Here is a 25,185-nt window from a genome sequence, read left to right on the forward strand (position 1 = left end):
GGTGGTTAAAGTTCATTGACGCTAGATGACTCATTTTGTTGCATTGAGCCCATAGACAAACTAGGAATGCCAAAGAACCAATCAAGAACAACCGAACTAAATAGTCAAATTCTGCAAAAATAGGAAATTTAAAAAACGTATAATGAATACACGGTTAAGTAAGTGACACCGTAGAGACAGGCACTCACACCAATGTACATACAATAGTTAAAATAGAAAAATATAGAATAGATGTATACTACCAAGAGTAGTTCTAGAACGCACACCAGGGGTAGGTGTAGAACCGCTCGCCAGGGTTAGTACTGGAACCGCCCACTGGCACCAGGGGTAGTACTGGAACCGCCCACTGGCACCAGGGGTAGTACTGGAACCGCCCACTGGTGCCAGGGGTAGTACTGGGACCGCCCACTGGCGCCAAGGGTAGTACTGGGACTGCCCACTGGCGCCGAGGGTAGTACTGGGACCGCCCACTGGCGCCAAGGGTAGTACTGGAACCGCCCACTGGCGCCAGGGGTAGTACTGGAACCGCCCACTGGCGCCAGGGGTAGTACTGGAACCGCCCACTGGCGCCAGGGGTCATACTGGAACCGCCCACTGGCGCCAGGGGTCGTACTGGAACCGCCCACTGGCACCAGGGGTCGTACTGGAACCGCCCACTGGCGCCAGGGGTCGTACTGGAACCGCCCACTGGCGCCAGGGGTCGTACTGGAACCGCCCACTGGCGCCAAGGGTAGTACTGGGACCGCCCACTGGCGCCAAGGGTAGTACTGGGACCGCCCACTGGCGCCAAGGGTAGTACTGGGACCGCCCACTGGCGCCAAGGGTAGTACTGGAACCGCCCACTGGCGCCAGGGGTAGTACTGGAACCGCCCACTGGCGCCAGGGGTCGTACTTGAACCGCCCACTGGCGCCAGGGGTCGTACTGGAACCGCCCACTGGCGCCAGGGGTCGTACTGGAACCGCCCACTGGCGCCAGGGGTCGTACTGGAACCGCCCACTGGCGCCAGGGGTCGTACTGGAACCGCCCACTGGCGCCAGGGGTCGTACTGGAACCGCCCACTGGCGCCAGGGGTCGTACTGGAACCGCCCACTGGCGCCAGGGGTAGTTCTTGAACCGCCCACCAGGAGCATACCAGGAACAGTACTAGAACCGCCCACGAGGACTTGCACGCTAGGAGTAATTCTAGAACCGCCCACCGGCACCAGGGGTTGTTCAGGAACCGCCCGCCAGGGGTAGATCTAGAACCGCCCTCCAGCACCAGGAGTAATTCTAGAACCGCCCACCATCACCAGGGGTTGTTCTGGAACCGCCCACCAGGGGTAGTTCTAGAACCGCCCACCAAAACTAGGGGTAGTTCTAGAACCAACCACCAGGGGTAATTCTAGAACCGCCCACCATCACCAGGGGTTGTTCAGGAACCACCCGCCAGGGGTAGATCTAGAACCGCCCTCCAGCACCAGGAGTAATTCTAGAACCACCCACCATCACCAGGGGTTGTTCTGGAACCGCCCACCAGGGTAGTTCTAGAACCGCCCACCAAAACTAGGAGTAGTTATATAACCGCCCACCAGGAGCAGTACTAGAACTGCACACTAGGAGTACTTCTAAAACCGCCCATCAGCACCAGGGGTTGTTCCAGAACCATCCGCCAGGGGTTGTTCTAGAACCACCAGCACCAGGAGCAGTACTAGAACTGCCAACACCAGGAGCAGTACTAGAACTGCCAGCACCAGGAGCAGTACTACAGTAGAACCGGCAGCACCAGGAGCAGTACTAGAACCGCCATCACCAGGAGCAGTACTAGAACCGCCCCGCCAGGAGCAGTACTAGAACCGCCAGCACCAGTACTAGACCCGCCCCGCCAGGAGCAGTACTAGACCCGCCATCACCAGGAGCAGTACTAGACCCGCCCCGCCAGGAGCAGTACTAGACCCGCCCCACCAGGAGCAGTACTAGACCCGCCCCGCCAGGAGCAGTACTAGACCCGCCCCGCCAGGAGCAGTACAAGACCCGCCCCGCCAGGAGCAGTACAAGACCTGCCCCGCCAGGAGCAGTAGTAGACCCGCCCCGCCAGGAGCAGTACTAGACCCGCCCCGCCAGCACCAGGAGCAGTACTAGAACCGCCAGCACCAGGAGCAGTACTAGAACCGCCAGCACCAGGAGCAGTACTAGAACCGCCAGCACCAGGAGCAGGACTAGAACCGCCAGCACCAGGAGCAGGACTAGAACCGCCAGCACCAGGAGCAGGACTAGAACCGCCAGCACCAGGAGCAGGACTAGAACCGCCAGCACCAGGTGCAGTACTAGACCCGCCCCGCCAGGAGCAGTACTAGACCCGCCCCGCCAGGAGCAGTACTAGACCCGCCCCGCCAGGAGCAGTACTAGACCCGCCCCGCCAGGAGCAGTACTAGACCCGCCCCGCCAGGAGCAGTACTAGACCCGCCCCACCAGGAGCAGTACTAGACCCGCCCCGCCAGGAGCAGGACTAGACCCGCCCACCAGCAGCAGGAGCAGGACTAGAACCGCCAGCACCAGGAGCAGTACTAGAACCGCCAGCGCCAGGAGCAGTACTAGAACCGCCCCGCCAGGAGCAGTACTAGAGCCGCCCCGCCAGGAGCAGTACTAGAGCCGCCCCGCCAGGAGCAGTACTAGAGCCGCCCCGCCAGGAGCAGTACTAGAGCCGCCCCGCCAGGAGCAGTACTAGAGCCGCCCCGCCAGGAGCAGTACTAGAGCCGCCCCGCCAGGGGCAGTACTAGAGCCGCCCCGCCAGGGGCAGTACTAGAGCCGCCCCGCCAGGAGCAGTACTAGAGCCGCCCTGCCAGGGGCAGTACTAGAGCCGCCCCGCCAGGAGCAGTACTAGAGCCGCCCCGCCAGGAGCAGTACTAGAACCGCCCCGCCAGGAGCAGTACTAGAACCCGCCCGCCAGCACTAGGAGTAGTTTGAGAACCGCCCACAGTCAGCAGAGGGTAGTTTTTTGACCGCCCCACAGTCAGCAGAGGGTAGTTTTTTGACCGCCCCACAGTCAGCAGAGGGTAGTTTTTTGACCGCCCCACAGTCAGCAGAGGGGGTAGTTTTTTGACCGCCCCACAGTCAGCCGAGGGGGTAGTTTTTTGACCGCCCCACAGTCAGCAGAGGGGGTAGTTTTTTGACCGCCCCACAGTCAGCAGAGGGGGTAGTTTTTTGACCGCCCCACAGTCAGCCGAGGGGGTAGCTTTTTGACCGCCCCACAGTCAGCCGAGGGGGTAGCTTTTTGACCGCCCCACAGTCAGCCGAGGGGGTAGCTTTTTGACCGCCCCACAGTCAGCCGAGGGGGTAGCTTTTTGACCGCCCCACAGTCAGCCGAGGGGGTAGCTTTTTGACCGCCCCACAGTCAGCCGAGGGGGTAGCTTTTTGACCGCCCCACAGTCAGCCGAGGGGGTAGCTTTTTGACCGCCCCACAGTCAGCCGAGGGGGTAGCTTTTTGACCGCCCCACAGTCAGCCGAGGGGGTAGCTTTTTGACCGCCCCACAGTCAGCCGAGGGGGTAGCTTTTTGACCGCCCCACAGTCAGCCGAGGGGGTAGCTTTTTGACCGCCCCACAGTCAGCCGAGGGGGTAGCTTTTTGACCGCCCCACAGTCAGCCGAGGGGGTAGCTTTTTGACCGCCCCACAGTCAGCCGAGGGGGTAGCTTTTTGACCGCCCCACAGTCAGCCGAGGGGGTAGCTTTTTGACCGCCCCACAGTCAGCCGAGGGGGTAGCTTTTTGACCGCCCCACAGTCAGCCGAGGGGGTAGCTTTTTGACCGCCCCACAGTCAGCCGAGGGGGTAGCTTTTTGACCGCCCCACAGTCAGCCGAGGGGGTAGCTTTTTGACCGCCCCACAGTCAGCCGAGGGGGTAGCTTTTTGACCGCCCCACAGTCAGCCGAGGGGGTAGCTTTTTGACCGCCCCACAGTCAGCCGAGGGGGTAGCTTTTTGACCGCCCCACAGTCAGCCGAGGGGGTAGCTTTTTGACCGCCCCACAGTCAGCCGAGGGGGTAGCTTTTTGACCGCCCCACAGTCAGCCGAGGGGGTAGCTTTTTGACCGCCCCACAGTCAGCCGAGGGGGTAGCTTTTTGACCGCCCCACAGTCAGCCGAGGGGGTAGCTTTTTGACCGCCCCACAGTCAGCCGAGGTTGTAGCTTTTTGACCGCCCCACAGTCAGCCGAGGGAGTAGTTTATTGACCGCCCCACAGTCAGCCGAGGGGGTAGTTTATTGACCGCCCCACAGTCAGCCGAGGGGGTAGTTTTCTGACCGCCCCACAGTCAGCCGAGGGGGTAGTTTTCTGACCGCCCCACAGTCAGCCGAGGGGGTAGTTTTCTGACCGCCCCACAGTCAGCCGAGGGGGTAGTTTTCTGACCGCCCCACAGTCAGCCGAGGGGGTAGTTTTCTGACCGCCCCACAGTCAGCCGAGGGGGTAGTTTTCTGACCGCCCCACAGTCAGCCGAGGGGGTAGTTTTCTGACCGCCCCACAGTCAGCCGAGGGGGTAGTTTTTTGACCGCCCCACAGTCAGCCGAGGGGGTAGTTTTATGACCGCCCCACAGTCACCAGAGGGTAGTTTTATGACCGCCCCACAGTCACCAGAGGGTAGTTTTATGACCGCCCCACAGTCACCAGAGGGTAGCCCCTAACCTATTAGTCCCCTGTGCAGCTGCACTGGTTGCACCAATGATATCCACTTAGCCTAGTAAAATCTATCATCCCTTATCAAAGCTGAGCAACAAAAAACTCTCCTAGTTACCCATAGCAATCAGAAATTAAAAGGGTATTCCCATCTCCAAGATCCTATCGCAATATATAGTAGGTGTAATAATAATAATATTAGCAAATACCTCCAATAAGAAATGTAGAATAGTTTTTCTGATTCGCTATGTTTCTTTCCTCATGTGCAGGCATTGCAGGACCTTAGGTATCTATGGTTACGACCACTAGCAACTAGATAACTATTGCTATAAGTGGTTTGTAAGCATGGATAGCTAAGGTCCTGCAATGACTGCACATGAGGGAAGAGACATGGCGAATCAGAAAAACTATTCTACATTTCTAATTGGAGGTATTTGCTAACATTATTATTATTACACCTACTCCATATTCCACAGTGATATAAAAAAAGAATAAAAAGGGGAGACAAGGGGCGCAGAGTCTAAGTGTAGATGAATATGTGCATTTGCCACAACAATATTTGTTTTTTGCACTCACCCTTTAGATGTCTTGTAATTTCACTCAAATGATCTGTATAGTGGATCAGCTCTTTGCAATCCTCTGGTCTGCAGCACAAATGCGGGAACTATGTCAGCCCTGGTATAAGGCTTGCATGTTGGATATTGTAGTGGAGAGAAGATTTCCCTTTTTCGGCGCTTCCAGAGGATAAGGATCGTTACAGATGAATTCTTTTTCTCAAAATCAGATTTATTCGGACACTATATTAAGAACAAACAACGTGTTTCTGCCAGCAACGGCCTTCATCAGGTATAATATGCACTTGTAAGGACTTTAAGGGAAGACAATCTTTATAGACTAGTTACTCTTAAGATGTCGTGTTTTTTTTTTTTTTCTTTCCTTGACCTGGTTGAATTGATTAGGATTGACACCACACCCCAATTAAGTTAGGAGAGTGGGTAGTTGTTCAGCATTACATTCTAGCACCATTCTGTGTACTAGAATGGTAGATTTTTTTATATTAGAATGAACATATATATAATAAAATTCCTTTCTCTTATCATTTCCTTCACTTTCCCCTCCTTATATATATAGAAAGAGAAAGTGATATATAATAGTAATTTTAGAATACATAGTTGTGATTAAAATATACCTGGTGATGGTTATATTTATATATAAAAAAATAATAATAAATAAATTACATAGTACTGATCATAAAAATACATAATTGTTAGTCTAGTATATAAAAAAATTCATAAAATATAACAGTTATTTTTACAGGAATGAGATCTTACAATAAAACAAATATTATTTTCAGTATTGGTAAATAGGGCTGTGCATTATTAAATATACATTTTTTTTCTTCTTTTTCCCCCTCACACATTTTCCACTATATCATTAAGACCATCTGGATATAGGGTTTTCAATCTAAAGATCCAAAAAGACTCTTTTCTGTTTAGTTTCTGGAGTTACCTTTATGTCAAATTGTTTGTGGTGTTTAACTAAAAGGTGTCTGGACAAACTGTGTTTTAAAAAAACTTTTTTGGTGTTGTGTCTGTGGCCATTCATACGCGACCGCAGTGTCTGTGTAGTGCGGCCCACGTATTGAAGACCACAGGCACAATTGATCACGTAGATAATGTGATCACTCTCACAAGTAAGGTGCTGGCTTATATTTATTGTCTCTCCTGTGCTTCTTGATGTGATACATTTTTGTTTGTGACTAATGATATTGCAGCAATGACATTTTTTTGATCCACATCTAAAAACTCCAAGGGGATTTTGTATAGGAGTCTTTTTTGGTCTTAAAGGAGAGAGGGGTTTCCCTAAGACACTAGGCGCAATAATGTTCCCAATAGTAACCACCCTCCGGAATGTGATACCAGGATTCTCCGGTAGCCACTTTTTGAGAAAGGAATCCCTTCTTAGAATGTACCAATACTTTTTTTAAAAATAATAAATACAAAAATACTGAAAAAATATCATTCAGTACCAAAGACAATATTTCAAAATCAGAGAAGTTAGCTCTCAAGCAATTGAAAAATAATAAAAAAAATAGTCATCAGACAAGCTGATAAAGGAGGTGGAGTGGTCATTCAGGACAGGGAAACATATCTGCAGGAAGCTCACAATATCCTAGCAGATAAAAAATACTATAACAAATTAGATACAGATCCTGCAAAAACATTTAAATCAGAATACCACATGTTCATAAATGTAGCATATTCACAAAATATTATCAATAAAAAAGAAAAACGTTTCCTGACAAACAAAAACCCAAACACAGCAATTTTTTATCATTTACCAAAGGTCCACAAAAACCCTGTAGTACCACCAGGTAGACCGATTATTTCCGGTATTGGATCTCTAACTAGTCAGTTATCTCACTATATAGACTTACATCTTCAGGACCTTGTAAAAAAGCTACCGTCTTTCCTCCATGATTCTTACCAACTTATAAAGGAATATAGTTCTTTAAACTGGGAAAATGATTATCTTTTCATTACACTGGATGTGAATGCTCTGTACTCCAATATAGAACATAATATGGGAGTTGAAGCAGTATCACACTATTTATCTGAGATTCCAAATATGCCGTCGGCCCAGAGAGATTTCCTTCTATCAGGCTTAAAGTTTATATTGGAGCATAATGTTTTTGAATTCCAGGGTGAATTGTTCCTGCAGCAGTTTGGCACCGCGATGGGGACTCGGGTCGCGCCAAGTTTCGCTAATCTTTTTATGGGGCGATTCGAGTCCTCATCTCCCATCAGCCAAACACCATTTAAGGAACACATATTGCTATATAGACGCTATATAGATGATTTAATCATCTTCTGGAAGGGCACAGAAAAACAAGCTATTTCTCTTATAGAGGAACTTAACAAAAATAGTTGGGGTATTTCATTCACATATAACATGGATAAAGAAAAAATCCATTATCTGGACCTGGAAATCAGTCACTCTAATAATAAAATTATAAGTAAAACCTTTTTTAAAAAAAACGGATTCTAATGGATTTTTGGACTTTCGGAGCGCACATTATCCAAAATGGAAGCAGAACATACTGTTCAGCCAATAGCTGCGCATCCGAAAGAACAATACGAAAGACAAAGATTATGTGGAACAATCCAAAATTCGGACTAAAAAATTCTTGGATAAAAAACACCCCAAAAAATTGATAGCAGAAGCCTATGAAACCAACCTGAAAAAAACTCAAAATGAATGTCTGTATGAAAAACTCACAGAAAAATAACAGTGCTCTGTTATAGACAATGAACAAACAAATACGTACAAAAAGAGAGATAAAGAAAATAATAAAAGATGGCAATATAATTTTATTACTGCTTTTAATCAGGGAAGTGTGAACGTAAGACAGATTTTAAAAAAGTATTGGTACATTCTAAGAAGGGATTCCTTTCTCAAAAAGTGGCTACCGGAGAATCCTGGTATCACATTCCGGAGGGGGGTTACTATTGGGAACATTATTGCGCCTAGTGTCTTAGGGAAACCCCTCTCTCCTTTAAGACCAAAAAAGACTCCTATACAAAATCCCCTTGGAGTTTTTAGATGTGGATCAAAAAAATGTCATTGCTGCAATATCATTAGTCACAAACAAAAATGTATCACATCAAGAAGCACAGGAAAGACAATAAATATAAACCAGCACCTTACTTGTGAGAGTGATCACGCTATCTACGTGATCAATTGTGCCTGTGGTCTTCAATACGTGGGCCGCACTACACAGACACTGCGGTCGCGTATGAATGGCCACAGACACAACACCAAAAAAGGTTTTTTAAAACACAGTTTGTCCAGACACCTTTTAGTTAAACACCACAAACAATTTGACATAAAGGTAACTCCAGAAACTAAACAGAAAAGAGTCTTATTGGATCTTTAGATTGAAAACCCTATATCCAGATGGTCTTAATGATATAGTGGAAAATGTGTGAGGGGGAAAAAGAAGAAAAAAAATGTATATTTAATAATGCACAGTCCTATTTACCAATACTGAAAATAATATTTGTTTTATTGTAAGATCTCATTCCTGTAAAAATAACTTATATTTTATGATTTTTTTTTATATACTAGACTAACAATTATGTATTTTTATGATCAGTACTATGTAATTTATTTATTTATTTTTTTATATATATAAATATAACCATCACCAGGTATATTTTAATCACAACTATGTATTCTAAAATTACTATTATATATCACTTTCTCTTTCTATATATATAAGGAGGGGAAAGTGAAGGAAATGATAAGAGAAAGGAATTTTATTATATATATGTTCATTCTAATATCAAAAAATATACCATTCTAGTACACAGAATGGTGCTAGAATGTAATGCTGAACAACTACCCACTCTCCTAACTTAATTGGGGTGTGGTGTCAATCCTAATCAATTCAACCAAGTCAAGGAAAGAAAAAAAAAACCACGACATCTTAAGAGTAACTACTCTATAAAGATTGTCTTCCCTTAAAGTCCTTACAAGTGCATATTATACCTGATGAAGGCTGTTGCTGGCAGAAACGCGTTGTTTGTTCTTAATATAGTGTCCGAATAAATCTGATTTTGAGAAAAAAAATTCATCTGTAACGATCCTTATCCTCTGGAAGCGCCGAAAAAGGGAAATCTTCTCTCCACTACAACCTACTCCATATTGGGAGAGGATTTGGAGATGGGAATACCCCTGTAATAAAAGCTGAGCTCTGACTGGTTGCTATGGGTAACGAGAATAGTTGTAATTCTGCTCCATAATCTACATAATTTCTCCCCTTTCTCATCATTCAGGTGGATGTGACGGGGTCCTGGGCCTCCTCCTCCGCTTCCATCCGGTCAGTCTTGTCATGGCTCAGTGAAGGCTAAGAAGCGGGTTATTCTGGGCTTTCTTGGCTTTCTCCTGTCCCTATTCTCCAATCGATTCTTCTTGCCTTCCTTGTGGTTTGTGAGCTCCCGTGTGTCTCCTCTCACCTGCGCTCCTGTGTATGCAGGCACCTGCCATTGTGATGTCATCGCTATGTCATAGATTCCACATTCCGGCACCTGCCATTGTGATGTCATCGCTATGTCGCCATGCTTCCACATGCTGGTATGTGCCTCTGTGATATCACAGCTTTGGCCAATATGGCTGTAGTCCTGGGGCAGCATAAGTCACATGACTGGTACAAGTCGTATGGTTCAGGACATTGCAGTCCAATTGAAGAAATCATTACTTGATTACAATCCGGTTTTCCACACAATTTACCTCACACACATTATTTACACCAGTGCATTATTAATGGCCGTACAGAACTAGCCCTCAAAAAGGCTGGGTTTATTGAGGTCCTGACAAGACCAGGTAATGAAGGGTTTATTACAGGGTTTGATATGGAGGTTGGATGTGGAACTAGGAATGTGATAGGCTGGTGGTGGAGTTCTAGTGAGATTTATATAATAGGAGGGCAGCCATATTTGGCGTGACATTCAGTGCTGGCTTCACTTTCCTCTCCTACAGACATCATTGACATCTGGAGGAGGTGGGAGAGCAGCTGCAGCGGTCAATTCCTCCAAAGTACGAGAGAGTGACGACACCTCTGATTGGCCGCAGGGATCGCGGGCCCCGGGAGAGCCAGTGCTGACACTGCTGGAATGGCCAAACCAGGTCTTCATAGGTAATTGAATAAAATGGAGGTTTATTTAGAATAAAGTTACAAGTAAAGGTATAGATAAGGATAAGATATAAAAACCTTATACAGAAACCTCTATGAATGAGAAGTGGGTCGGCCTTCTTGCAAAAGGGTGCAGTATTTAAATGTAAATTTCTCTCATGCATGGAGTTTCCACGCACGCCCAGACAATATAATGAAATGACATGGAAATCTGTATTCCAAGCAAAACATCCATATTCACAGGTGATTTGAATGAGAGAAAAATGTATTTTGAATAATAGTTACAGTTCAGAGATGGAGATGAGACATAAAATGCGTATACAGGACCCCTATGAATGAGAGAGGGACCTACTCTGTTACAGAAGAGTGCAGGATCTAAACCAAAGTTCTGGCTCACAGTAACAAAGTTTCCATGCATGTTCAGATTAAACATTACAATTCTTAGTTCTCAAGGATAAGTCTGTTGCAGGAGACCTCCAGACACCTGGTTTCTGGGAGTACATTTTATCTATAGAATAACATGGTACAGAACTTTCTAACAATATCTGCAGGCTCAGCCTTGATTTCCCTTACAGAAACAAAACATGATTTAATAAAGCTAGACTATATCAGACGTATCACAAGTAATATAACATATTGGAAAATTATGGATTATAATTACTGTATTGATTATTTTCTTTATTAGAAATATTTAAAGTAAAATATAATTAGTACTTAAGCATAAATCTGACAAGGAGGCTTCCAGGCGGTTTGTTTCTGAAAGAATATCTGATCTATAGTGCAATGTCTTACAGAACCTTCTGACCATATCGGAAGCTTAGCACAGAGGCAGATCTGTTTTCCGGCACCCGGAGCAAGAATTCAGTTTGGCGCCCCCCCCACACACCGCTCATGCAGTTTGAATAGTAGTCATGTGACCGCTCATATACGATTTGCTTTTTGACAGTCACGTGACTAGCTGCTCTTCCTAATTCTCTCAATTTCAGTGAAAAACGACAGCCCCTATTTCATGAAGAGAAGCAGGATTAAAGGCTAGTTGTCACATAACCGTAAGTATGAAAATCACATACGAGTGGTCATGTGGTGTCTGCTGGACCCAGCTAGCAGAGCTGAATCCTGACATTGAGTATATTGCACGCTGTTAAGGTTGGGCATGCTACAGTACTTAATTTTATAATTAAAAGGGTTGTCCAGGTTTGTGATTAAAGTCGGCAGTAACTCTAGGTGGCTGCAGACTTCTGAATACTTGCAGCACATGCACTGCACACTTTCACCTTTCCTCCAGCACAGGAGAATCCTGAAAGGTCATGTGAGTGCAAGTATGAGATTTTCATACTTCTGGCCACATTCCAACTAAACGTGACCAGCCTCACTCAAGTCATTTGTATAGAATGAGGCCACGCATGTCTAGTTGGCATGTGACCAAGTGTATGCAAATCGCATAATTGTGGTTTCAAGATTTCCTGCTCTCACCACTAGCGCCAGAGAATCCTGACCGCATGCAGTGCACATGCGCACGGTGAAAATTCAGAGGTCTGCTGTCAGTGATTGCAGACTTTCATCACAAATTTGAACAACCCTTTTAATTTTCCTAAAACAAATAAAAACAGAGTAACTCTTGTCAGACAGCACAACACTTTATTAATATGGCCATGTATCATGTAATTTTATAAGTTATGGACTGTTCAATGTGTACAGGATCAGAACCAATAACTGCACAAAAATACATCAACATAACTACCAGCAGTATGCAAAAATACAGCATCACAACCCTCATCAGTACAGTACAACACCAGAACCACCATCAGTACATGTACTGTCTCCTCCTTGGTATGTCCTCACACTGTCTCTTCATGTTACCCCTTTCCCCACATTACCCAGTCTCTATTATGTGCCCGCACTAACTTTTCTCCTCCTATACTGTCTCCTGACACCCCCCCCACCATTCCTTATACTATTTCTGCACACATCCCCCCCCGTTCCTCATTATTTCCACACACCCATTCACGCTTGCTCCTCGCACATTCCCTCCCCGCAGTGTTTCCACACCCATTCCTCACCCCCGCTCACTATTCTGTTTCCTCACACATTCTCCTCTCGCTCTCCGTACTGTTTTTTCACACATTCTCTCCATACTGTCTCCTCAAATTCACCCAGCATTACAATAATTCTTTGGTTCCTTCAGCTTAATTGGAGCGCTTGCCACACCAACAGACATTCTTCACGCCTATGTGTCGCTGAAGAGTGTCATCAGCAGTATAATCAGATGACCTGATGACGCTGCTGACGTCGCCCTGACCCAGAAGTGCGGGAAGTCAGTGCTTGAATTGTTCTTGTGCATGAAAGACGTGAGTAAAGTTGATTGCTGGGAGCCGTTGTTGCACCTGCTCTGAGCCGGCCATCAAGCTAATAGCTGAATCCCACTATGGGGGCGGCAGAGACACGTCTGACCGCGACTTTAGGTGGCCCGATGGCGCCCCCTGGCCGGCTGCACTGAAGTTTAATGCCACACCTGCACCCCCTTAGATACGCCCCTGATTAGAATTGGTTTCTTTTAGCTGAAACAAAACATCACTTTATAAAGCTGACATATAATCCATCATTTGCCAATATGTTATATTACTTGTTATAATAGCTATACGGATTATTTTCATCAGTTCCCACCTTTGTTTTGCACGTAAACAACTCTATGAATCACAAAATTAAAAGCAATAGCTACTCTTTCAAGCTTAAAAGTACACTGTTTCTATTTTGAATATTCATGTGTATTTGCAATGTCTAGAATTATAATAACACAAATTGCAACAATAGGTTTTGAGGAATGAAACAAAGAACTCAATCAACTGAGCTCCTAGGGAACCTATTTTGGATGCTATCACTTGGAGCTCTTTTACATTCTTGAGATGCTCAATCACAACTTCAGAGCTATCAAAGATACAACATTAATCCTCCACGAATGAACACACAACCTTGAGCTGCCAGTAAGAAATCTGCTACTCTACATGTCTGTTCTAATTCTAAAGAGATTTCTGCCAGAGCATCAGAAGTCTCATTGATAACCTGGTCCATAATATTACTATACAGATTTAGCTTTTTCATAATGAGGATACCCCAACCTATCAAAATTGGGGCCATTGAATAGAATCATAGATTCGTAGCTGTAAGTGACCTCCAGGTTCATCGTGTTCAACCCCCTGCTCAATGCAAGATTCAATAAACCATCTCCGGACAGATGTCTGTCCAGCCTCTGTTTGAAGACTTCTATTGAAGGCGAACTCGCCACCTCTCGTGGCAGCCTGTTCCACTCATTGATCACCCTGTCAAAATGTTTTTTCTAATATCTAATCTGTATCTGCTTGCCTTTATTTCTGCTGCATCACACGGTTGACTTATGTGCAATCTGTGATCTATTATTATACCCAAGTCTTTTTCACATGTGCTGTTGCTTGGTTCTATTCTTCCCATTCTGTAGATGTCCTTTTCGCTTTTTTCTTGCCCAATGAATGTAATTTTAAAACTGGTAAAAATATCCCTTCTGATAATGATAGCCATGTGATGTGAAGAGCTAATCAGTTCTTTAACCCCTTCACCCTTGTTTCACCTTCATGACTAGGCCAACTTGTACAATTTAGACCACTGCCACTTTATATTGTAGTAACTCTGAACGCTTCAAATCCCAATGATTGAGATTGGGTTGTTTGTTTTTGACACATTGTACTTTTAGTGGTAAACTTACAGTTAGGTCCATATATATTTGGACAGAGACAAAATTTTTCTAATTTTGTTTCACAATATTTTTATTTAATTTTATCAACATTTAAACACGAACTCAAACATGGTTCGTATGGGGGGGGGGTGGGGAGGGAGGGAAAGGGGGGGGAGAATTTGTGAAAGGGGAAGGAGGGTAATCAGGTACATTAGCATTGTTTATCCAAGATAATATAAATCAAAACAAAACAGAACAAGTAAAAGCGAATACGCTTAGCAATGACACATTGGAACAACATGTTAAACCTGTGTGAAAGGTTTGGGAATGACGATTGTCTGTCTATGGTTTCTCTTTAATCGGGGAATTTTTTTGACCATAATGACCTTTTTTTTAAGTTTCTTGTTGAGCCATTTATGCTGGAAGCATATCTGAACTCATACGATTTATGGAGTGAGATTCTGCCTAGAAGTTCGAAGAAACGAGGGGGATCTGGTTTCTTCAAGTTATATGCGATTGAATTTTTTATTACCAAACATATGTGGATGATAAGGTATCTAGTGTGTGAGGTCAGTGATTCCAACTCTAAGGACAAGAGAGCCTTCTGAGGTGTAAGGGCGATTTCTTGGTTGGTTAGGTTATTAATTAGTTTAGACGTCTGAGCCCAGATTTTTTTAATTTTGGGGCAGTTCCAGAAAATGTGGATCAGATCTCCGTATTGCCCGCAATTTCTCCAACAGAGAGGGGAATTGTTGGGGTCTATATGCGAGGGTCTTAAAGGGGTATAGTACCAACGTGATAACGTTTTATAGTATCCCTCATGTAACGCCATGCAAATGTTGGAGGAATATGATGAGCAGAGGGCGTTTTCCCACATCTCCATTGTGAAGGATGTATTTAAGTCTACTTCCCATTTTTTCATGAATGTAGTTTTTTTTAAAAATGCGTCTTTGTTAAAACTTGAGTAAATATATTTCAGACTCCAGAAGATGTTATGGTTTGTATTACGAAGTAAGTTTATAGAGGCCTCAGACATTGATTTCCTGCTGGATAGAAATATTCCAATCATGTCCTTAGTCATTGAGTAGTAGAAGAACTCGTCGGATGTCAATTTAAATTTGGATTTTAGTTCTGCGAAGGGAATAAAATTGCTACTGTTAAAAATGTCTTTGATTTTGCTTATGCCTATGATGGGCCAATGAGAGGGGAATGGGTGATTGTAGATTGCTGCGATATATGAAAGAGGAAAATTCAGTGAGTTATTTGAATTGTTTTTGCTTCTATTGAGAGTAATGAACTTTCCCCGAGCAAATAAAGCAGCTTGGAAGATAGGGTGGGATGGAGTATACCGGGATTTTTTGAAAAGATTATTAAGGAGTAGATTTTGGGGAAGAAGGTTACCATTGAGCAATGTCTCCAATTCAATCCATGCTGGAGGGTGTTTTGAATGTAACCAGTATTGGCTTTGTTTAATTAAATTTGCTAAATAGTAAGTGTTCACATTGATGAGACCAATGCCACCGTTAACTTTGCTTTTATATAGCAAAGCTGTCGGGGTCCTCGCTTTTTTACCGCTCCAAAAGAATGTATTGATAAGGCATTGCATCTTGGTTATGTATGGGGCGGGAATAATTAAGGGAAGGTTTCTTAGTACGTATAAGATTTTAGGAAGTGCAAATGCTTTCAGGATTAGCGATTTGCCTAGCCACGATAGGTCTTTGTCGTTAAAGTATTGTAAGTCTTTATTGTTTCTGTAATTGAAACCATATTTTTGGTGATAATTGAGTTTATATTTTTTGTGATGATGATTCCTAGGTATGTGAATTCCTCCTCTTCCCAATCGTAGTTAAAGTCTTTTTTGATTTTATTTATTATGCAGTTGCTTAGGTTGATTTGGATTATTTTTGATTTTTTGTTGTTTATTTTGAAATACGATATTTCCGAGAATTTTTCCAGGGTGTTTGTTACCTCTTTGACCGAATTGAGGGGGTCAGCTAGTGTAAGGAGAATATCGTCTGCAAACAGACTAATTGTAAATTGTGGGGAGCCTGCCTGTATCCCTTTGATATTTTCATTTTCCCTGATTTTTTGTGCTAGGGGTTCAATTGCCAAAGCAAACAAAAGAGGTGATAGGGGGCAACCCTGCCTGGTTCCGTTATTTATTTTTATTGGGCTAGATAAGTGATTGTTGGCGTATATTTTGGCAGAGGAGTTAGAGTATAACGCGAGGATGGAAGACAAAATTTTTTCGACAAAACCAAATTTCATTAGTGCAAGTTTTAAATATAGCAAGTTGAGACGATCGAACGCTTTTTCAGCGTCAAGAGTCAGGAGGATTGATGGGGTTTTGGATAAATTCAATAATTTGATAATATTAATGAGGCGTGTCGTTCTATCTGTAGATTGTCTTTTATCGACAAAGCCAATTTGATCGTTGTTTATTAAGGTAGGTAATATAGATTTTAATCTATTTACCAACACTTTGGAGTATAGTTTGACATCGGTGTTTATAAGGGAGATGGGCCTGAAGTTTTTGACATCCTCCGGATTTCCTTTGGGTTTGGGTATAAGTATGATTATGGCTTCCAGCATTTCGTCTGGGAATGAGCCCTGAGACGCTGCCTTATTAAATACTTGGGTGAGGTGAGGGGTAAGAATAGATTCGAACGTTTTGAAATATTGGTTGGTGAATCCGTCGGGGCCTGGGGATTTATAGGGTTTTAGTTGTGTTATTGCCTCGACGACCTCTTTTTCTGTAAAGGGGGATGATAAGGTTTCTAAGTCATGTTTACTGGCTTTTGGTAGATTAATTGAGGAAAGGAATTTGTTGATTAGTTCTTTGTTAGGCTTTGGTATGGAATCATTTGTGTTAATATTATATAGTTTATGATAGTATTTCTCAAAAGTGGAGACTATCTCTTTTGGGTGATGTCTAAGTGTGCCATCCTCCGATGGAACTTTATTAATCCTGTTTTGTATCCTCTTTTTCTTAATACGGTTCATCATAAATTTAGTCGGTTTGTTCAAGGATGCATATACTTTAAATTGTGAGTTCTTGACTAGAGATTCGAAGGGGGCAAATAATTCTTTTTTGAGTTCTACTCTTAAATTATTAATTTCTTGGCCAATTTTTTGAGAGGGTGGGTAAGTGTTGGTTTGGATCTCCTCCTTAGATCTAATTAAGGCTTGGAGTTCTATAATTTTAGCCCTATTCTTCTTTTTGATGGAGGATGACAGTTTCAGCAATGTCCCTCTGAGGACTGCCTTATGAGCACTCCAGAGAGTAAATGGACTAATGGCTTCATCTTCATTTTCATTGAAGTATTGTTTTAAATTTTCCTCAATTATAGATCTGTACTCTGGTGAATAAAGGAGGGATGGGTTGCATTTCCAAAGAAAGCTATTAGTGAGGGGTGGGCCTAACCTAATTTCTCCCAGCAAAGGGGAGTGGTCAGAGATAGTTTTTGGGAGAATTTCAATTTTTTCAATTTTTGAGATGGAAAAGACATCAGTTAGAATAAGGTCTATTCTGGACGCAGTCTGGTGGACGTCTGAAAAAAACGTGTACTCTTTTGAGGTAGTGTTGATACACCTAAATGCGTCAAACAGCTCGTTTTTTATTAGCCACAGGTTTAGGGAAGCAGATAGACATCTTCTGGGGGATGAGGAGTCCATATGACCATCAGGAACCATATTGAAATCACCCAGTATAAACAGTTCTCCCTTCTTGATTTTGGAAATCTTTTTCATCACCTTGTTAAGAAAGCTGATTTGTCTTTTGTTGGGAGCATAAATGTTTACAATTGTACAATTGGGATAATTGGCAATGAGTCTTTTACAACACTCTGGAGGAATTTTTGCCCACTCATCTTTGCAAAATTGTTGTAATTTAGCCACATTGGAGGGTTTCCGAGCATGAACCTCTTTCTTAAGGTCAGGACTTTGACTAAGCCACTGCAAAGTCTTAATTTTGTTTTCCTTAAGCCATTCAGAGGTGGACTTAATGGTGTGTTTTGGATCATTGTCCTGCTGCATAACCCAAGTGCACTTCAGCTTGAGGTCATGAACAGATGGCCAGACATTCTCTTTCAGGATTTTTTGGTTAACCAGCAAAATTCTTGGTTCCATTTCCACAGCAAGTCTTCCAGGTCCTGAAGCAGCATAACAGTCCCAGACCATCATGCTACCGCCACCATATTTTACTGTTGGTATGATGTTCCTTTTTTAAAATGCAGTGTTACTTCTACGCCAGATGTAATGGGACATACACCTTTCAAAAAGTTCAACTTTTGTCTTGTCAGTCCACAGACTATTCTCCCAAAAGTCTTGGCGATCATCAAGATGTTTTCTGACAAAACTGAGATGAGCCTTTGTTCTTATTGCTCAGCAATGGTTTTCGTCTTGGAACTCTGCTATGCGTGTCATTTTTGCCCAGTCTCTTTCTTTTGGTGTAGTCATGAACACTGTCCTTAACTGAGGCAAGTGAGACCTGCAGTTCTCTGGATGTTGTTGTGGGGTCTTTTGTGACCTCTTGGATGAGTCGTTGCTGCGCTCTTGGGGTAATTTTGATCAGCCGGCCACGCCTAGGAAAGTTCACCATTGTTCCATATTTTTGCCTATTGTGGATAATGACTTCCACTGTGATTCGCTGGAGTCCCAAATCTTTAGAAATGGGTTTAGAACTTTTTCCAGACTGATAGATCTCAATTACTTTGTTTCTCATTTGGTCCTGAATTTCTTTGGATCTCAGCATGATGTCTAGCTTTAGAGGATCTTTTGTTCTACTTCACTTTGTCAGGCATGTCCTATTTAAGTGATTTCTTGATTGAGAACACGTGTGGCAGTAAACAGGGCTGTGTGGGGCTACGGAAATTGAACTCAGCTTCCCAAAGATGTGACAAATCACAGTTAATTTATGTTTTAAGGAGGGAGGGGCATCACTTTTTCACACAGGGCCCTTTAGGTTTGGATTTCCTTTTCCCTTAATCATAAAAACCTTCCTTTTAAAAACTGCATTTTGTGTATACTTGTGCTATCTTTGTCTAATAGGAGTCTGCTGCTGACATTGGTATTGGGGTAATGTCCCCCAATTCTGTTACTATCCTCCATCCTGGTATGTATGGTCCCTCCTTCCTGGTATATGTGGCCCCCATCACATCTTGGTATACGTGACCCTCATCCCCATCCTGGAATGCATGGCACCCCTTGAGCCCTCGGTATCCATGGCACCCCTTTGATCAACCATCCTGGTATGCATGGCACCCCCTGATCCCCATCCTAGTTTTCATGGCACCCCTTGATCCCCCATCCTGGTATGCATGGCATCCCTTGATCACCCATCCTGGTATGCATGACACCCTTTGATCTCCCATTCTGGTATGTATGGCACCCCGTGATCACACATCCTGGATATATACAGTAACAGACCAAAAGTTTGGACACACCTTCTCATTTAAAGATTTTTCTGTATTTTCAATGACAATGAAAATTGTACATTCACACTGAAGTCATCAAAACTATGAATTAACACATGTGGAATTATGTACTTAACAAAAAAGTGTGAAACAACTGAAAATATGTCTTATATTCTAGGTTCTTCAAAGTAGCCACCTTTTGCTTTGATGACTGCTTTGCACACTCTTGACATTCTCTTGATGAGCTTCAACAGGTAGTCACCGGAAATGGTTTTCACTTCACAGGTGTGCCCTGTCAGGTTTAATAAGAGGGATTTCTGGCCTTATAAATGGGGTTGGGACCATCAGTTGGGTTGTGCAGAAGTCTGGTGGATACACAGCTGATAGTCCTACTGAATAGAATTTGTACTATGGCAAGAAAAAAAGCAGAAAAACATGTACCCAGCATGAGACACCCATTCAGGGCCGGCGTAATGGCAAGCAGACTAGGCATCTGCCTGGGGCCTCCAGCCCGTGGCGTGCCTCTATAGGGTCCGTGAGTTCGTCCCCCCGCATCGCGCATTGAACTGTATCGGTAGCGGGGGAATGACTGTGCCTGCAGAGTGGAGCTGCTGAGACGCTCTGCAGAGCATGGAGCAGCTGGAGAACGAGGAGAGGTGAGTATTGTATGTATTTGTTTTTTATACGTGGTGACCATAATACTGCAGAACTGGGGGGCTGCATTATACTCTATGGTTGGGGCCGAATTATACTTTACGAGGACTATGGGTTGCATTATATTATATGTACTATATGTTTGGCTGCATTATACTATAGGGAGGCTGCATTATACTCTATTAAGGACTGAGGAGAATGCATTATACTATATGAAGGACTATGGGGAGTGCATTATACACTATGAAGGACTATGGAGAGTGCATTATACTATAGGGAGGGCTATGGGGAGTGCATTATACTATAGGGAGGGCTATAGGGAGTGCATTATACTATATGGAGGGCTATAGGGAGTGCATTATACTATATGGAGGACTATGAGGTGCATTCCATTATATGGAGGACTATGGGGAGTATATTATACTATATGGAGGGCTATGGGGAGTGTATTATACTATATGGAGGACTATGAGGTGCATTATACTATATGGAGGGCTATGGGGAGTGTATTATACTATATGGAGGACTATGAGGTGCATTATACTATATGGAGGGCTATGGGGAGTGTATTATACTATATGGAGGGCTATGGGGAGTGCATTATACTATATGGAGGGCTATGGGGAGTGTACTATACTATATGGAGGACTATGAGGTGCATTATACTATATGGAGGGCTATGGGGAATGTATTTACTATATTGAGGAAAATGGGCCACATTATACAATATGGAGGGCTGTGGTGCACATTATACAATATGAAAGACTATGGGGAGTGCATTATGCTATATGAAGGACTATGGGGAGTATATTATACTATATGGAGGGCTATGAGGTGCATTATACTATATGGAGGGCTATGAGGTGCATTATACTATATGGAGGACTATGAGGTGCATTATACTATATGGAGAACTATGAGGTGCATTAAACTATATAGCGAGCTTTGGGGAGTGTATTATACTATTTGGAGGAATATGGGCCACATTATACAATATGGAGGGCTATGGGGAGTGCATTATACAATATGGAGGACTATGGGGAGTGCATTATACAATATGGAGGGCTGTGGGGCACATTATACAATATGGAGGACTATGGGGAGTATATTATACTATATAGAGGGTTATGGGGAGTGCATTATACAATATGGAGGACTATGGGGAGTATATTACACTATATAGAGGGTTATGGGGAGTGCATTATACTATATGGAGGGCTATCGGGAGTGTATTATACTATATGGAGGACTATGGGGAGTGCATTATACAATATTGAGGGCTATGGGGAGTGCATTATACAATATGGGGGGCTGTGGGGCACATTATAAAATATGGAGGACTATGACATGTATTATACTAAACAAGCAAAATGCTGCCTATTCATCGAGTAATTGGATTGTTTATGCCAGAACAAAAATCCTTGTTCTCAGCAGCACATCGCCCGGTGGATAACATGATGCTGTATGGGGACAGATTGATCTATTAGTGATTGTTCTGTATCCATCATTCTTCCTCAGCTGGTGTAAAGAGGTCGGGAAACAAGCGTCGAACGGCTTCAGTATTGTGGATTGCGCTCGTTTAGCGGCCTGATCTCAGCGCATGTACATACAAGCTAAATGTTTGTGTGGTGCTGTATGTCAGCATTTGGGACCCCACTTTAAACTTTTCCCCAGGGCCCCACTTTATCTAAAATCGGCCCTGCACCCATTTAAATGGTTCCCGTCCGCTGCACAGACTGGGAGAGAGAGGGGAGACTATTTGTGGCTTATGTAGTGGCGCTCAGTTTTGTGGACATCGGAGGGAAAGTTTTCTTTTAATTTATGAAATTCAATTCATGTGATAAATTTAAAATAATATTAGTAACAATTCAACTTTATTTTAATCCTTAGGTTATGGGTGAGGATCTTTTGGCAGAAAGAACAGAGGAAGGACAAATGGACACAAAAACCACTCAGACATTGGCCTCTTACATAATGCCGTCTGACGCCGAGTTCAGAGTCAAATGGTTTCAGAAAGCGACCACTTTCCTAATGAGCAGCGAGTAAAGATGATCAGCTCTCCGCCATCACTGACTGTCTGCCAACTGGAGCTTGTCCATCTCTAATCATTCCTGCTCAATGGGGGCCACAATATTTTGACTTCACAGTAATCACTGACATCTTTTCGGAGTATATTGTATACATAGTGATCTTTATACGGCTGGAGCACTTACAGTAGCCAATCAGATGGCATGCAGGTAGCGTTGTGCGAGATCCAGTATGCCGTCCTGCTTCTATCATTAGAGGGTCCTCCTAGAGAACAGCGGCCACACTATTATACTGTGTCCAGAGTTACAGGAGTCTGTCAGATGTGGACTGCTACGTTGCAAAAAATGCTTAATGAGTTATTTTTTTTCAAACTGGATTGATATGCAAAATATTTTTAATAAAATCATTTTCTTATACTTGCAGGGTTTCTGTTTATTCAGTAATGTTGTAGCTGTTTTCTCTCACGCTGTGGATGATTGTAAATGAATACAGTTTCCTACATAATCATTGCAGCGGATCAGTTAAAAACGGGTGCCGTATGTGTTGTACCCAGGGCCGGCATCACCACCCGGGCAAGTGCCTGGGCCCTGAGCGAGCAGGGGGCCCACTCACCCTCTGGGACACCAGCGCACTATGGGGCCCATGAGTCAGCGGGGCCTGATGCCAGCGAATGGGCACTTGCACTGGGCCTTCCCCAGTGCTTTAAACTGTTTGCAATACTTACCTCTCCCTGTTCCTCTTCTGCTCCTCTGTCTTCTGCGTCTTCTTACTCTGTGACATCTCAGGGTAGAGGGCGCAATGACGTCACTACAGAGCGCCCTCTGCTGAGCAGTCCCAGTGCAGAGAGTCAGAAGACGCTGATGAGACAGGCCTGCTTCCAGCAAGGAGCGGTGAGTATTTGATTTTTTTTTTTTATGTTATGAGTATTATATGGGGCTCATTATCTATTGAACAATATATGGGGCCCATTATGTATGGAGTATTATATAGGGCTTATTATCTATTGAACAATATATGAGGCTCATTATGTATGTAGTATTATATGGGGCTCATTATCTATTGAACAATATATGGGGCCCATTATGTATGGAGTATTATATAGGGCCCATTATCTATGGAGCATTATATGGGGCCTATTCTTTATGGAGCAATATATTGGTCCCACTATTTATGGAGCAATATATAGGGCCCATACTGTATGGAGCAATATTTGGGCTCCATTATTCTGTATGGAGCATTATATGGTACCCATTATGTATGGAGCAATATATGGGGCTCATTTTACTTTATGGAGCAATATATGGGATCCATTATACTGAATGGAGCAATATATGGGGATCATACTGTATGGAGCATTATATACGGTCCGTTATTCTGTATGGAGCAATATATGGTGCCCATAGTACTGGATGCAGGACCATGTGGTGCCCATAATACTGTATATGGAGGACCACGTGGTGCCCATAATACTGTATGGAGGACCACGTGGTGCCCATAATACTGTATATGGAGGACTACGTGGGGCCCATAATACTGTATAGAGGACTATATTGTCTGGTCTGAACTGTGCGCTGGGAGGATTCGCCGGTTTCTGAGCTGTTGTAGACTTTACAATAGATATCACTCATGTAATGTGAGAAGTGAAATCTTTAGCATTGTACTATACCTATATTTCTGTGCATCATGAATCGTGGTAGGTGTGAAAGGGGCCCACTGAGACTTTTGCCCGGGGCCCATGAAATCCTGGAGCGGCCCTGGTTGTGGCATCTATTTCTTTTTGTACTGTATGCATGAGTTTTAATGGCGAATTTCTTTAAAAAAACAGTGGGATAAACCGTCATCTGAACTTGTCCCTTAACTTACATTGGTCTGTGAGGTGATCTGAAAGCAGAAAATCCAATGCTGACTTCTATAACATTTGGGGTAACTTTCCCGCATTGGTCTCTACATGATCTGTGAATTCAGGGAACTGCTAGATCTGCAGCAGATAAAAGAGGGATTATATCAAAATGCCATCACGCAGACCAGCAAGTGACACATCGCTGGGATAAGGTCCTCTGCCCCGACTTGTTGCTTTTAGATTACATAGCAAAAACCTGATGACAGTTTCCCTGTAATAAAATCCCAGAGCTTCTCACATGGGAAATCCAGCGGGTGGCAGATACTGGCCTGGAATCCTGCAGATACACAGCACTGCCGTCGCCTATACACTGCATTGTGAAAGGATTTGGCCCCCTTGAACTTTTCTACCTTTTGCCACATTTCTGGCTTTAAACATAAAGATATAAAATTCTATTTTTTGGGGGAAGAATCAACAACAAGTGGGACACAATCGTGAAGTGGAATGAAATTTATTTGCTATTTTAAACTTTTTTAACAAATTAAAAACTGAAAAGTGGGGCGTGCAATATTATTCGGCCCCCTTGAGTTAATACTTTGTAGCGCCACCTTTTGCTGCGATTACAGCTGCAAGTCGCTTGGCGTATGCCTCTATCAGTTTTGCACATCGAGTGGCTGAAATTCTTGCCCATACTTCCTTGCAAAACAGCTCGAGCTCAGTGAGGTTGGATGGAGGGCGTTTGTGAACAGCAGTTTTCAGCTCTTTCCACAGATTCTCGATTGGATTCAGGTCTGGACTTTGACTTGGCCATTCTAACACCTGGATATGTTTATTTTTGAACCATTCCATTGTAGATTTTGCTTTATGTTTGGGATCATTGTCTTGTTGGAAGATAAATTTCCGTCCCAGTCTCAGGTCTTTTGCAGACTCCAACAGGTTTTCTTCCAGAATGGTCCTGTATTTGGCTCCATCCATCTTCCCATCAATTTTAACCATCTTCTCTGTCCCTGCTGAAGAAAAGCAGGCCCAAACCATGATGCTGCCACCACCATGTTCGACAGTGGGGATGGTGTTTTGAGGGTGATGAGCTGTGTTGCTTTTACGCCAAACATATCGTTTTGCATTGTGGCCAAAAAGTTTGATTTTGGTTTCATCTGACCAGAGCACCTTATTCCACATGTTTGGTGTGTCTCCCAGATGGCTTGTGG

At 43.8% G+C, this 25,185-nt stretch overlaps 1 protein-coding gene across 2 annotated transcripts in view; it reads left to right on the forward strand.

Moving 5' to 3' along the window:
* The window catches only part of LOC141203924 (securin-like), a 71,587-nt gene extending 49,265 nt beyond the window's left edge, over positions 1–22,322 (forward strand). For both annotated transcript variants that reach the window (XM_073663894.1, XM_073663893.1), the window contains 4 exons: positions 9,479–9,776; positions 10,182–10,338; positions 19,634–19,709; positions 22,000–22,322. In XM_073663894.1, the coding sequence (XP_073519995.1) occupies positions 9,479–9,546 (68 nt within the window). In that variant the 3' untranslated portion in view covers positions 9,547–9,776; positions 10,182–10,338; positions 19,634–19,709; positions 22,000–22,322. The remainder of the gene's footprint in view (positions 1–9,478; positions 9,777–10,181; positions 10,339–19,633; positions 19,710–21,999) is intronic.
* The last annotated feature ends 2,863 nt before the right edge of the window (positions 22,323–25,185 follow it).

Source organism: Phyllobates terribilis, unplaced genomic scaffold (genome assembly GCF_046119375.1).
Source record: "Phyllobates terribilis strain yellow unplaced genomic scaffold, ASM4611937v1 Scaffold_132__1_contigs__length_4960021, whole genome shotgun sequence".
Classification (NCBI taxonomy): domain Eukaryota; kingdom Metazoa; phylum Chordata; class Amphibia; order Anura; family Dendrobatidae; genus Phyllobates; species Phyllobates terribilis.